This window comes from Aspergillus foveolatus, assembly GCF_047715535.1.
Source record: "Aspergillus foveolatus strain CBS 279.81 unplaced genomic scaffold BDW70scaffold_13, whole genome shotgun sequence".
Classification (NCBI taxonomy): Eukaryota; Fungi; Ascomycota; class Eurotiomycetes; order Eurotiales; family Aspergillaceae; genus Aspergillus; species Aspergillus foveolatus.
In genome coordinates this window covers 516,562-531,009 of record NW_027396077.1, presented here as the reverse complement: position 1 = coordinate 531,009, position 14,448 = coordinate 516,562, and the positions used below count along the sequence as shown (strand labels likewise).

General features: G+C 50.7%; 3 protein-coding genes across 3 annotated transcripts; 1 reads left to right on the top strand and 2 right to left on the bottom strand.

Moving 5' to 3' along the window:
* Nucleotides 1-2,272: 2,272 nt before the first annotated feature.
* On the top strand, nt 2,273-3,760 carry BDW70DRAFT_21243 (uncharacterized protein). The gene has a single exon (XM_073743510.1). The coding sequence runs from the start codon at nt 2,368-2,370 to the stop codon at nt 3,538-3,540; it is 1,173 nt and encodes a 390-aa protein (XP_073597908.1). The 5' UTR covers nt 2,273-2,367; the 3' UTR covers nt 3,541-3,760.
* Nucleotides 3,761-4,507: 747 nt separating this feature from the next.
* BDW70DRAFT_21277 (oxidoreductase, short-chain dehydrogenase/reductase family) lies at nt 4,508-6,656 on the bottom strand. Its single transcript, XM_073743512.1, has 3 exons — nt 5,918-6,656; nt 5,753-5,829; nt 4,508-5,698 (listed from the first exon to the last, which is right to left on the bottom strand). Exons 1-3 carry the CDS (start codon nt 6,378-6,380, stop codon nt 4,799-4,801), a joined length of 1,440 nt encoding a protein of 479 aa, XP_073597907.1. The 5' UTR covers nt 6,381-6,656; the 3' UTR covers nt 4,508-4,798.
* Nucleotides 6,657-7,396: 740 nt separating this feature from the next.
* On the bottom strand, nt 7,397-14,227 carry atg2 (putative autophagy regulatory protein Atg2). Its single transcript, XM_073743511.1, has 4 exons — nt 13,917-14,227; nt 8,680-13,833; nt 7,694-8,626; nt 7,397-7,626 (listed from the first exon to the last, which is right to left on the bottom strand). Exons 1-4 carry the CDS (start codon nt 14,076-14,078, stop codon nt 7,609-7,611), a joined length of 6,267 nt encoding a protein of 2,088 aa, XP_073597906.1. The 5' UTR covers nt 14,079-14,227; the 3' UTR covers nt 7,397-7,608.
* Nucleotides 14,228-14,448: the final 221 nt, after the last annotated feature.

The following is a 14,448-nucleotide window of genomic DNA, read 5'->3' as shown; positions in this document are numbered from 1 at the left end:
TGGAAAAGACTACCTACCTATAGTTCTGTTGGTAGATATATTTAGCTACCTGCCTGGCAGCGCGGTATTCTACCAATCAATTAATGAGGTTGGCTCCAACTTTCGCTTCCCCGCTGATGGAAAGTGAGACGAGCACCGTCTGTTGTTGAACGTAACGCCAGATTGTCGCCAAACCTATGCCCTTGTTATCGAGCTGCTGCGATCAATGTGCCTGACCCATACAACCGCCAAGAGCGTTGATCATAACACTGCTATGCGAGGTCGCGCTAGACGAACTGAACTCAACCTTCAAAGGCTCTTACTCGCTTCGAAATCCAGCCTGTTGACAATACGAGTGACTTGTTGCGAAACATGCTCTGGTGAATCGCCTCGCAACCCATTGCTGCCAGTGCAGTCACCTTGAAATAGTCACAGCGGCGCCGGGCATGATGATGAGTCGGCGGCGACCTCGCTCGCCAGTGCTCATTCCTGGACCATATGGCTTCTACAGCCTGGCACTCAGCGAGCTGCCGGATAATCCGCCGACTAGCGTTGCATCTAGATCTGCGCTAGCTCAATTATCGTCAAGCTCCTCAGCTGGACGCCGTTGTTGCCTGGCCGGGAATTGAGCCGCGGCCGTTTCCCTCACTAGGAAAATCGGACAAAGGATGCTTACCATTCCTCACATTCCCGTCGCTCTCTACAGTTGCCCCGTTGGTGCGAAATATCAAAGTGCTTGACCTGTTTCAAAAGACGATCCATACCTCTATTGAATTTGCATCTTCCCTGGCGAACCGAGTAAACTGCGTCGCTTGAAGATCACTGCAAGGAACTAGCCTGGTGCTGCCTGATAACGTTGTAGCCTTTGCGGCGCATCGCATTTTGAGGATCTGTGTATTATGGGCCATATTTATTCGTGAGAGCGGATGTGTGCTGATAGCCACATTCAAGCATTGGCATCACGGTTGCCCAGCCTGGAAAGGTCCACATTGGAGGGGTCGAACAAGTTGGCTTACCACAGAATTCTTGATAGCGTTTGATGAGTGCTGTCATTTGATCAAAATCTGCAGGACTCTACGGCCGGGTCAATACTCTGAATATCGAGTCATCAAGTGCTGCTGTTCCTAAGATGAGGAGCCTGATGACCGGCGAAACCATTTCCGAGCGGGATACAGATTAATACCCCCCACAAGAAAATGCCTCGATATATTGCGTCTCACTTCCGGAAACATGGCGATGCTCATGCAGTACAGGTTCGCCAAATCTGTGCACAAGCACTGAGGTACAACTGGAGAGCGAAAGGCAAGGAGTTTCTCCCAATATGTGGTTAGATGGATGAGAATAAAATATTAGTTTTATCAGTAACTATACGGGATATTTTCATGAGGTAGAGAACAGATCTGGATATTGCTTAGAACACTGATATCATCAATACTCTTCTCGCCGAACTAATATGTGCCTGAGGCAGAAACAGTTCTCGTCAGTGGGCTTCGCCCATCCGTTCCCTGCAACAATCAGATGCCAATATTATTTAATGTCAGGTTACAGATTGAGGGTGTCGCCACTAATGGTTACAATTGTTTAGTCCTAGGCATTACCGTAGGAAGCGTAGCCTAATTGACTACTACCCTACAGTAGCATCGCCACTGGGGCGACCCTCCGCTTCCCACAGACAGTGACCGTGAATTTACGCCAAACACAGGTTCAGCTAGCCAGTCCTTTGAAAGTGATAGAAAAGCATGCTTGAAAGAAGATTTTGTAGAGGCGCCGGCAAGGCTGAGCCTAGGAAAAGAACCCCTGAGCCTGAGCAGAAAGCCTTGGAAAAAAACGCACGGTTTGCCGCCTGGCTTGTTCTGTGAATGAAATGAGGCAGATGAATAGGGGTTGACGACAAATTATAATATAGTCAACGGTATCCCTGTTACTATTACTCAATCTCAATTTTATATTCTCTTGCCTTATCCTATCCTCCGCTGCTTGTCGAAAGATCTGGTCACGTTGGCCACCCAGATCCCGACCAGGCTCAGAGTGCCAGTTCCAGACTCTCGCCTTCGCACCCTTGTTTGGCTCTCTCGAAAATTCTTCCCTCGCTCGCCACGGCGCTACCCTGGTAGTTCTGGGATTGTGTCTTTCGTTTATAGGCACAGGAACCCAGGAACAGGCAACAGATTTTCTCTTGGTGGACGTTGTCTTCCATTTTCTGACTCTCGCTCGCCAGCAGTCCGGAATCCAATATAACCGCTTTGGGACATCATTTTGCCGAGGAGAACTCACCACCATTATCATAATCCCAGCAGGATCTCCTCAACTGCCGGTTTCAGAATTCACATTCTTTTCCAGCTATTAGACTTTTGTCCCTGAATTGTTTGGAATTGCGTTACCATCATCATGTTCGAAGACTTCTCGTTCTCCTCTCCCTCCTCGTCCAGGCCACCCCGCCTCACGCCGACCCCGACGGACGACGACAAACCCATGACTGACTGCGACGCCCTCATCTCGCCGATGTCCTCGCGATGCCCTTCGCCCCGATCATTCGCTGCGCCGCGCTTTCCTCGTTCGCGATCGCTTTACTTCCGTCCGCCGCCGCAGCAACAAACACAACAAGCGCCCACCTCCGTCCCCTTCTCCGCCTACGACAAGCACCGTCTCTCCATCGGCACTCTCACAAAAAAGCTGCACGAACACTCGATTCAGGCTGAAAACACTGCTTCAGCTGAGAACGCTTCTTATCCTGCATCTCCTACGTCTCCCTCAGAACCGCAACTCCCAACTCCGCCTCGTTCCTCATTTCCCTGCAACTCCAACTTCCCCGGCTACGTCCTCACCCCGCCGGATACGGATCACGATGACGAGGGCTACGCGTCTCCGATATCCCCTTCGCTTTCCGGCTCCGGTTCCGCCTCAGGAGGTTCTCCAACGCTTCAATCGCCGTCGCTAATTCCAACTCCCACCTCCGCACCGCTAGACTGCTGCCCTGATTTCCTACAATGGAAACCGAACACAGACCCCTCACCCACCTCCGCATCCGTCACAGACCAAATATCGATCCGCACCCGCCGCCAATACATCTCTCGTCTTCAAGGTCAATACACGCCCTCGGACTTAGAATCGATCCGACGTGCCCTTCTCGCCGCTGCAGACGAGGATATGCGCCAAGCACGGTCTCAATGGAACTTCAACCCGAGTTCCCTCCTCTCAGAATTCTCGGAAGCATGCCATCCGTCCTCGCTACCGGCTACGCAAGGGCCCCGCCGACGACGAACAATCAGTTTACAGCGCTCTCGTGTGCGCTCTCCCGTTAGTCCGGACTCGACTCCCGGCCCTCCCTTTTCGGGGTCTGGATCTGGAGATGCACATCAAATGCAAACGCGGAGGAAGAGTATGTGCACAACCAGCAATAGCACTAGTACAAGCTCCCGCATTGAGAAGAACTACCAATCCTCGGCAGACCGGGACCGGGAGCGTGGCCGCGGAAGGAAGAAGAGCGAGGCTGGCTTGCGCCGAAAGAGCCTCGTGAGTGCAGCCTTGGCATCGATGATTGAGAGCGGGGAATCGATATAGATATAGTGTAACAATAAATCCACGATTTTGGCAGCTCCCCTTTGCTTCACTTTTTTCCCGGACAAGGGACGGCCGGGACAGCTGTTCCCAAACCGTAGGACCTGTACCTCAGTCAGCGGGGTTGGACCTCGGAATCGACAACTATGAACCAACGACTCGCTTGAAACTATTGTTGCTATCACGAAGTGCCGTACTATTAAGCAAGGTCTTACAAATCCAACATTACATATCCGGATTTCGGCACCGAACGTTGTTTCTGCGCTAGAATATAACCACCGTCCAGGCGGTTACCTACTCAACCCCTCTTCAAAAAGTTACCTCGCGTATCCTCGTTGGGACCCTGCAGACCACTCTATGTCGTCAGTATCCGGGCAACCTGAAGGAACGACAACGTCCGCCTACAACTGCGATACATGCGCCACTATCTCTACCTTTGACCATGATATGCATATGCACGTACAGAGGAACTACTTGGCCTAACTCTGCAAGGGCCACCCATACGCAAAGACAATTCATCTGCTCAGTATCACCATCTCAGGGCCAGGCGTCCGTTCAGCTCGCGACATTGTTGTATGGTATTAAGGATCTACCTGCACAGTGTAAAGGAACCGACAAACCTACGGTAATTACCTATATATACCGACCACAAGCTTCTCCGGAAAAGGCCTACCATTGGAAGTATCGCAATCGCATTTGCAGGCGCAAGAATAATTTCGTTCCGGGAAGGATAGAGAAGGGGGAAGAGGGAAGGGAAGGATCCTGTACTGGTCCAAGAGGACTGAGTCGTCTGCATCTATATATAAATGAAATATATCCGAGTATATACCTTCTGGAAATTCGAGAAATGGAAGAAACCTACCCTTGACGGTTAGTGCCGAACAGCCGACCCACTACTCCAACACTATCCCTAAATCCAGGGTAGGCCTGTGGATCTTAATTAACCCTAACTAACCTCTTCCCTACCCAGGTAAAGTCGCTTGGGTGCTTGATGCCTAGGCATAGGGCGACCTAATGTGTCAGCAAAGAGGTATTTACGATCCTTATTTAAGGACTGATTATAAATATCGTCCACAGAAGCTCGCTATACACATGATAGTCGGGATTCTAGCATGACGAAAACACAAGCACAAATACCGCGCTCGCTACCCTAACACAGAACTCCAGTACGTTGGAGGATCGTTCAACGATCTCTTTTGTTACATAATAGAAAGAAATGAAAGGGAGGATATGAAGGGGCAATAAATAAACGTTACGCTAATCAGGAGGACAGACTAGCACGTGCAAATGTCTTTCGACGCAGGGACTGAGCTAAGCCTCTCAACCGCTTCAGCGGCGTCGACGCAGTAACTGTAGCAGAGGTCGTGGATGGAGAAAACGAAAAGGAGGAAGTCATCTTGTGGCTGCGGTTGTGACTTTTCCGAATGGTAGATCTTTTCCGGATGGGTTTGCGGTCGCTATAGATAACGGCCGTGGGGTTGTCGGTTCCTTTACCCTGCGCTGGTAGGTGTCCAATATCATACAATGCTGCAATGTGAAAGGGGTCTATGTCTGTGGACGTTGGTTGCGGTGTAGGCAGGTTGTCTCTGCTGTCGATGGGCGGCCCTGGCTCACCGAGGTCGGGCTCATTGAGCGCTGTGCCTATTCGGATCCTGGTCAACGGTTGGGACAGTGGTGCCGGTATGGTGGATGAATCCCAGGACACAGTGTCGTCGTCATCTTCGTCGTCGTTGTCTTCTTCGAGTCGCTGGGAAATAGATGGAATTGGGTGCTGCGCAGAGTCACCAACGAGGTCGTGATGAACTCTTTCTTCGGCAACAGGAATCTCACAAGATGCATCGTATATGTCTGGTTCTTCGCTGATGATTTGAGAACTGTCACTGCCGTTGGTATAAGAATCCCGTGTGCGGGTGCCTGCCGATTGGCAATCCATGTCTTCAATGTAGGATACAATTCGCGCAAAGTCCAAAGATTCGTGCGGGTTGAGAATCTCAAAAGACGTGCCTTGATGTACCACCGTGGCCGTTGCAGGTGGTTTTCTAGTCCGCGAGGTCCTCCATAAAACCGAGTCTGATCGTGCTCTGTTGTGACCGTGGAACTCGATGGTATCTGGGGTATCAACGTCCGGAAATCTGTCGAGTCGATCGCGGAAGGTATCCTGCTATGGTCAATATCAGAACGCACCTGGACTACATCATATTCAGAAACGACTTACCAGAAGCTTATGCGGGTTCTGCTTGTTACCGGCCATGCCTTCACCGAAACTTGTATCCGCCAGCGGAGACAACGGATCTGCTAGCGTCAGCACCGAAAGACCGCTGTGGTACACCAAGCGGCCTTATTCAAGCCCTTGACCGGAATGAGCGTCCGGGTTACTTACATCCATACCCATCCAGAAAGTCCGGCAACTGCTCACTCAAGGCACTAGGCGAGTACGACGGCGATAATGGCGGCGGGGGACTCGACGTTGTTGAGGATGTAGGAAAAGGATAGTGGTAGGCATCTTGGATAAAAGTCCCCATCGGAGCCGCCGTTGTTCTGTTAAGATTCGAGGCAGCGTTCTTGCGCCTCAGCGTCTTTCTTTCCTGGCAGCCAGCCCAGCTGGGGTCGCTGGAAAGCGACTTGCGATAGTTGTGCAGCGAGAGAACACCGGCGACGGGTTCGATAGGAAGCGCGGGAGAGCTCTTGGAGGGCGAGTTCTTGTAAAGGCTCTCGGACGATGGATGCTCTAAAGAATAGCTTTCACCAGACGAGAAAGGAACGTCTTTCACAGGCTCTAGGCGCGGCGACTTCGGTGGAAAGAGAGGTGAACAATCATATTGGAGTTCAGCGGGCCAGTCCATGGTCTAAGTGACACAGCACAAAGTTCAGGGGCGCTCTGATACATAAAAATGTTTGATTACTATTGGCAGAAGCAGCGGCCCGTTAGACTAACAGACCGCATTCGTATCGCGGTCCAGTAGATAGATATCGCAGGTGCGGAGAATAAAGAAGGCCTGAGCAACCAGCAGGCGTTGAAGCGGAGTAGCGGATCCAAGTAGAAGTAGTATAGCTAAGAGAAGGCAGATCCCGCGGGGAATACTGGTAAAATTGGAATACGAGAAGGTAAAGAGCGACAATAGCGGCAATAGCGACAATACGAGAAAGGGAATGACAATGGGAGATGAAGAAAAGATGAAGATGGAGACGAGAAGGAAAGAGACGAAAGAGACGAAAGAGACGAAGAGAAGAAAATCCAGAGGGGAGACTTGAGCAAGTGGAAGAGATCAAGAGAGATCAAAAGAGAGATCTCACAGAGATACAGAGAGCAAGTGCGACGTCACATTCAGGCCTGGCAGGTCCACTCCTACTTTCCACCCTCACCCTCCAACTCGAAGTCCACATTTTCCTGTTTGATCACCAGATTCCAGGCCCCTTGCAAAATTCCAGTTCGATTTGGGCACCCAAACGTGGCTCCAGACCTCCCTTGCTGACCGCAATATCTGTTTCAGCGTGCTCACTCCCACTACAAACCCGCCCCTCCCATTCGTCCACGCCCGCCTCCAGTCTGCAGCCAATGGGGCCGGCAGGGACAGACCTTCCTCTGCTCAGTGGCGAACGGTGTTCAGCTGGAAATCGGGCTACTGAGGCTAGGTACGTGTCATGCATCAACCTGCAGAGTTCCTGAGTTTAACTCTAGCCCTGTCGTATCCGTCCGTTCCATCGCCCATCATACCCTCACAATTACCTCTCTTTACGAGGTCATCTACAGATCCAAGATGTATCGAGCCTCCAAATCACGCGTAATAGATCCAACTCCAACCAATGCTGGACATCAAAGTACCTTGATAATGATAGTCATCTGACGGTCGTCTCGTCATAATAGCCAGAAATAACAAAATAGGAGAGAAAGAAAAGAGACGGATGAGCCTTCGCAGCCAAATTATCCAAATCACCCAAATCATCCAAATTATCCAAATTATCCAATTTCAGAACAGGCCCCGGGAAAATAAAAGCCAATGTATGCAGTAAATTCGCAGAAGGGGGAATCTTTCAGTAACATGAACAGATGATGCGTGCGTCAAATCAAATCTAATGCCGTTTGTATTTCTGGAAATTAAACGTCAGCTGGAAATGCCACAACAACAGTTAGGTGAGGGGTGCAGTCGAGCCTTACATCTTCGATTTTGCGGCGATTGCTGGGGTCCATCGTGTTCCCTGCCCCTAGCAACGTCTGTCCGACGGCCTTGGATACTCCAATCGCTGGTCGCAGGATAACGGTCGGCGCTCGTTTCAGAACGGCCTTTGCAGCAGCTTTAGCGCTACCGCTCTCTTGTACTTCTCCAGGCACGGCAATGATCGCGTCCCGTGTGAGAAGCAGATCGCGCTCCAATCCCCTAAAGCCTCCTCGAAGACCTTGTACGACCCCAACCGGCTGATCGGCATAAAGCGATATCTTCTTGGGTGCTTCATCTTCGTCGATCTCGTCTTCTTCACCTGTCGTGGCCTGACCTGGAGGAGGACTTAGGAGCTCTTCTGCACCCTGGAGCACGGTTTGGGTCCCAATTGCAAGCTTGGCGCCCAGTTTAACGAGCTCATTGGAGGTGGTTTTGGCGAATGCGAAGGCTCCTTTTTGGATGCTGCGGACGATGCGGCCGTCTTTTCGGTATTCTCGCACAGGAACTGCGACGAGATCCTTCACACCGCTGCCCACATTGACCAGAGATCTGATGGGGGCTAGACCGGCAAGAACACCGGGGAGTTGGTTGTTCTTAATGTCTGGCATCCAAACATCGTTGAGCGCTTGACCGAGTTTGTCGAACCCTTTCGCTCCATATACGATGACATGTTTCAATACCATATCTGCCTCGTCCAGAATAAAGAAATTCATAAATTCTGTCGTGCGGCCGGAGCGAAGGCCTGCATAGTCAACTCGCTTTGGCTTGAAGTCGAGCTTCACGGGAATGGCATTAATCTCTGATCTCTGCAAATACGGTGGCTCCTGAGAAGGTCCGGAAGGAGCCGCTGAGTCATCCCTAAATTCGAAAAATCGACTCATGAAATCGAGCGCGTCTTGATCAACGTGTAGACGGAGCGGAAGTACGGTCGCCTGAAAGCGCGTCAGCTATGCTAGGCGCAGATGTTACATCCCCCTCAACTTACCTTGAGTATGAGTTCAGATGCGGCAAGATATGATACGGGCCGCACGGTCAGGATTTCGAGATGCACCATATTCGTTCCGAGTTCCTTCTCACCGGCCTCATTCATGTAAGTAGCGAATTTCCTCCACGTTGATGTCGGTATGTGGTCGAAGATCTCCAACTCCTTGACCCGAACGTCCAGTGAGCTCATGGTTTCTTGGGAGCCCGGTGGAAACACAACCAGGTCCGCACAGATGCCCTTGAGCTCAAACGTCATTTTATGGTCTTTGCTTCGGGACAACCGCAGCTTCTTCCCTCGAAAGCCGGGCGATATGTTTCGCCGTGCAGTGGTAACCGTACTGGTAGTCGCATAGCTGCCAGTCTCACTGACGAGATCGTCGATGTTTCGATTAATGTCATTTCGCAACTCAGCCGGATCTCTGTTGGCAGGGATACCGATGTAGACTGAGTTGAATAAGCAGTCGCCGATGATGGCTTCCTCATCATCTTCAAATGCCGCAGTTGCTCTGCCGCTGGTACGGCGCTCGGTAGCTTTCTTTTCCACATCCTTGACAGCCTTTGATATAGTGTCCCTCGTTCGCTGCCAGTCGTACCCATCGAAAAGATTCCAGATCACATGCGCGTCACGAACCCTTACCCTCAAAGGACTGTTTTGCAGCTTTGAATCATCTGAGAGGTCATAAGTATTATGCGTAGAGTCCCATCTGTGCGCTGTGCCTCCCACTGAAGACTGCTGCATGAAATGGTCCTCACGAAAATCAAGTTCAGACATACTGGAGGAAACATGACACTGCGAGTGGAAGCTGTCGCGAACCTGAGATGACGCTCCGGACGCCAGTTCTTCCTCTGATGCGGTGATGGAATGGAAGTCGGTCACGTAGTCAATATCACGTTCGGGGATATGATCATGTATTTCGGCCTGATCACCGACCTCAACAGGCAAGTTGTCTGCAGCAAATGCATCTCCGCTGAGAGAATCCAGCATATCCCGAATTGGTACAACTTCAGTTCGATACTTCTTGAGCTGGCTGGGGGGGCTAGGAGGCTGGAGTCCGCTCAATATGCTGATGAGAGTCTGAGTTGAATCGGCACAGGTTTCAAGGATTAGCAAATCGTCTCTAACTTCCACATCCAAGGATTTCGCTCCGTTTTCTGTCAGGCGCATTATCCTCACTACAGCTGTTGCCGAAGATATTGATGAAACTGAGACGTAGCCCATGTCCATGAACGCTTGTATTTGGTCACTCTGCGGAGAAGCTGCTCTTCGTCGAGGTAGATTCTCTCTGGCATCAGTGTTGCGTACATCGTCAATGATCATGACGAATGCTTTTCGTAAGTCAAGGGCGAATTCCGAGGATGAAATGTCGTGAATAGCTCCATTGAAAGTAGAGTTAGCCAGAACGATGAGCCCTCTTGCGGCTGTTCCACGGGGATTGAGACCAAGGACGCAGTCCCGCATAGTGACTTTCAGCTTCATAGGCTTCACTGGGGCTGCAGAGCCCTCCTCAAGATCTTGTAGTGGCGGGTGCAACTCTGCAATATTTGCTAACGAGGAGGCCATACTGGCCGCAACATCTCCTGGTGTCATCTCGTCACTCACACCAAGAAATGCCATGGCAGCCGAAACTGTATACTCAACGCGCAGGTTATGTAGTTTGACTCTGATCGTAGGTTCCATCTCATCGGCAATGAAGCGGACCATCAGGACCGGAATTGGAGCAAAGCCTGGCTTTGGAGGCAGCGCTCCCCCAAGTAGTTCCTCATCGCCATTCCTGGTAATCTTTATTGAGCTGAGCTGGCCGGCCACGAGGGACGGGATACTGATATGGGCTGCTTCGGCGTTCTCAAGATTTGCAGCGATGGTCCCAATTTGCCCACCGATATGCACGCGAGCCTCCACGTCTCGAATCAACACTAGCGTCAGAATACCAGGCCGGTCATCTTCAGGTAGGTATTTGGCAACGCTAGACAGCCTCCCCAGTTCTTCGCCTAGTTGCTGGAGTGGCCCTAGCTCAGGACGGGACACAACAACCTTCGCTCCTGAAACAGTCACACGAAGAACAGATCCCTGCTTCCGTTGTCGAAAGAGCGTATCTATCATAATGTCATCATCGTCGTCGTATTTGTCCTTGGACGGGGTAATGAGCGATAAGAGCCGGTCGAGATCAAGTTCTTTCGGGGTGTAGAGGAATTCCACACGAATATTGTTAAGGCTAACTTTTGCTGGCGCATCTTTACCACTGTGAATAGAAAGCGGCCCACTGAGTTTCGCCTTGTCAATTTGAACTGCCATCATTTCATATCTGCTAATTATCTTAGCAGCGGTAGTCCTCAGCGTGAGATAATGGTTCTCTCCTGCTACGTCCAATGCAATGCCACCAATCCGTGCGTTCACTTTCCAAGGAACACTGGGAGCCGGAGATCGAACAGGAGATTGTGGGGAACCTGCGAAGCGGACGCCGCGAGTTCGCCTCGGCACGTCGTTTTTCGGCCCTTTGCTGCCAGATATAGATGATATCGAGCTACCAAGTTCCATGATTGTACTTAATCCTCCGAACCGCCCTAGTAAGTCCTCCAGCCGCTGAATGCTTAGATTAACGCACAGTGGAAGGGTGTCGGTCTTGAAAGTCGCTGAATCCTGAGACTTGTTCAACGAAAGGACAATATCACTGCCGGTGGGCAATAGGCCATCTTTAATTGATTCCCGCATCTTCATGTCTTCTCTAAAGGATATTAGGTCTTCAGTAGCAAATCCCATGGTGAATTTGGACACTGCCGCAGAGAATTCTGTTACATTGTTGGCATTTGAATAATGCGCCTGCACCCCTGATACTGTAGACTGGAGAAGGACACTGTCATGCAAGAGGTCGAAGAAGGTCGTAGAAGGGTCCTGTGGCTCCTCAAGTGGGAAAGGTTTTCCCGGTACAAGTTCGACGAACTTGATACAAAGTGTACCCAGAGTGAAACCAATGGCTTGTGGGCTCTGAGCATCCCTTTCCGTAGACTTTTTGCTCGTCTTTGATTGCCCAATATCACCAAGCCCCTGTAGCATTCTTTGACCGATTTTAATCATGAGCCACCCGATAGATATATCAAATTGTACCTCAATACAGGAAATCTCAACTGAGATGTCGTTTGTACTGTTAAGAGACCCGGGACCGTACTTATGATATGACTTAGTGTCAGTACCGGCCAATGCTAGTTCAGTCGAATCACGACGGGTGCGTAAAGAGGAAGGAGGCTTGGAGAATGACACAGATCTTTCTCTAACCTGGGAAGCCTCTAGGTGGGTGGTCGAGTCTTTGAAATTACCACCCGCGGCTCGAGCATCGAACGTCTCTGAAATATCTTGATGGTCTTTTGCGGGCTTCGTAGAAGATATCCATATGGTGACCTTGTCAATATGGAGGAAGCTCTTTGAAACTTTCGTGGTCTCGTCCACGTCAGATGAAGATTGAATAGAGTGCTTGTCCGTCGGTTCCGAGTAAGATTCTTGTTGCTGACCCAGCGTATACCCAGAGTGATACTTTGTTTCACGATCCGTAGGTTTAGGTGTTGATACAGGTGTTATATCCTGGTCTTCCAAGGCTTCTGTTGTCTCATCGGTATGACTCAAAGAACCATGATGTTGGATAGCCTCTCGACGCAAGGTAGCTTCTGGCGAATCCCACGCACCCGGGATATTTGGTATAAAGCTTCTTGAGTCAGACCTATGGCTCATGGCGCTCATGTACATGCTTTGTGCCTCTTCAGGTGAGAATAACCTGGACTCCGAGAGCTCATTATTGAGATAACCGGAGACCGAGCCTGAGCTGCTAGTCTCAGATGGGGACGGCGGAACAGGCTGCGATTCCTGTAAACTATTACCGGTGACGTCCTGTGTTAGTGGTCGTGATAAGACAGGCATGGACGATTGAGGGGCGTATTGATCAAGCGGCCTTTCAATGTTTCGTATATTGGGCATCGAGGCCACAGCCACTGAATGGTCATTAGATCTCGAGTGCGGGTCAACCAAGGCCGGGGCTTGCAAACCCAAGCTTGGTAGGCTCGGTGTGCTTCTATCAGTATAGGGTTGGTTAGAGTCGCCAGGTTGAATATCACCTAAGCCCTCCGAGTCGTCATCCTGAAGGTGGGAATCAATGACAGAATCCAAATACGCAGGATCATCGAGTAACTTTTCCGAGAGATCCTGCGACTCTTCGAGGTATCCGTGGCTCCTGTTCTCATCCGTATCCGCATCGGAAAATCTGCCGTCATAGGTATATATCGACCCTTCGAGCTTCGCTACACCATGTTCATCTTCAGGAATATCAACGGTAGGCTGGGAGGGTTCAAAAATCGTGGATGCCATCATGGCATGGGTGGAGCTAGATGCCGATGAGGGCGCAGGTGGTACTGACGGGGCTGGGCTCGATGATTGGCTAGACTTTGGACGCAAGGGACTCGATGGTGATGTTGGAGCTGTAAATTGGGCGTAATTCGAGAAGACTATAGGTTCAGAGACTAGCGCGAGCTCTATACCGGAGAGAGATATCGGTCGTTTTCCAGGGTGCAAGAAAGGTTCATCCGAGCTGGAGGCCGTGACCACTGCGCCCACACTGACCTGGCGAATGATCAGAAGTCCTGAAATCAAATCGGGTTTCTCTTCAGGTTGCCGCTTAGACGAGCCATCCTGTTTCGTTTCCACATCAAGCCGTATCGAGATTTCGTCGACCTGTACCTGCAAGCGATCTGCAACACCCTTTAGAAATGCAGCAACAAAACTAGGTAACGAGACCGTTTCATCTCCAAGACCAAGTTCTTCCTCATCATCACTTATGGACGAGGAGGTACGGTGTAGGATTTCTGATCGCGACGATAATGCTGCTTGTAGTTCCTCTTTCTCCTCCTTCGGCTCGGTCTGGAGGAATGATTCGGCAAGGTCTGCTGGATTGGGGATGATTGATTCATGCCCGAACTCATGGCTTTCGAATAGGCCGGCCCTCGCAGCAGATGCTTCTTTCTCAGAAGGGAAATGTAAGTGCACGTCAATTCCGCTGGCCTCGCAGATTATTCCGCTGCTGTAGATATCGGCCGGAACGGTAAGTCGTAAAAGTCGAATCCGGGCTGCGAGCAGTTTGCTTGAGGGCGGAAGATGAAGAAGCGTGGCTAGTTTCTATCAGAAGGCATCGCCGGTTAGCATGGGATATCGGCGGTGAATAGCATCAGATGCGGGGAAGATCGATCACAGCTACTTACTTCGAGTCGTAATCCGATATCGCGAAGCTCGACAGTGCTTCGCTGACCCCAGCGGATACCGAGACTGTCAGGATCTAAAGCTTCAGTGTCGACGAACTCAAGACGGGACAGAGCGTATTTGAGCAAACGCTTCTGGAAAAACGAAGGCAGAAAGTAGGTCATTATGGGCGATTAGGAGCCGACCGGGGCTCACTCAGAAGACATTAAAAGTCATCGGAAAAGAACAGAACTGAGAGCGAACACGAATAGGAGAAAGACAGGTAGGAAGAGAGCAAGGAGAAATGGCAGAGCCGGTACGAACTGCGGTCCCTAGAGAGATGTCGGGTTGTGAAGGCTAAGTGCCTGTTTGAATGACGTTTGAGGGACCCAGGCGCTAGTGAGCTGATATCGATCAGGCGGAACAGAGCCAGATCCGTCTGACACGCAATCATTGATGGGCATGGAAATACCATGTACATAAGGCCCTGGCAGATACTAATTCGGACGGAGAGTTTCTACGAAAGATATAGAGGATACTATCGGAGCCAGGGTC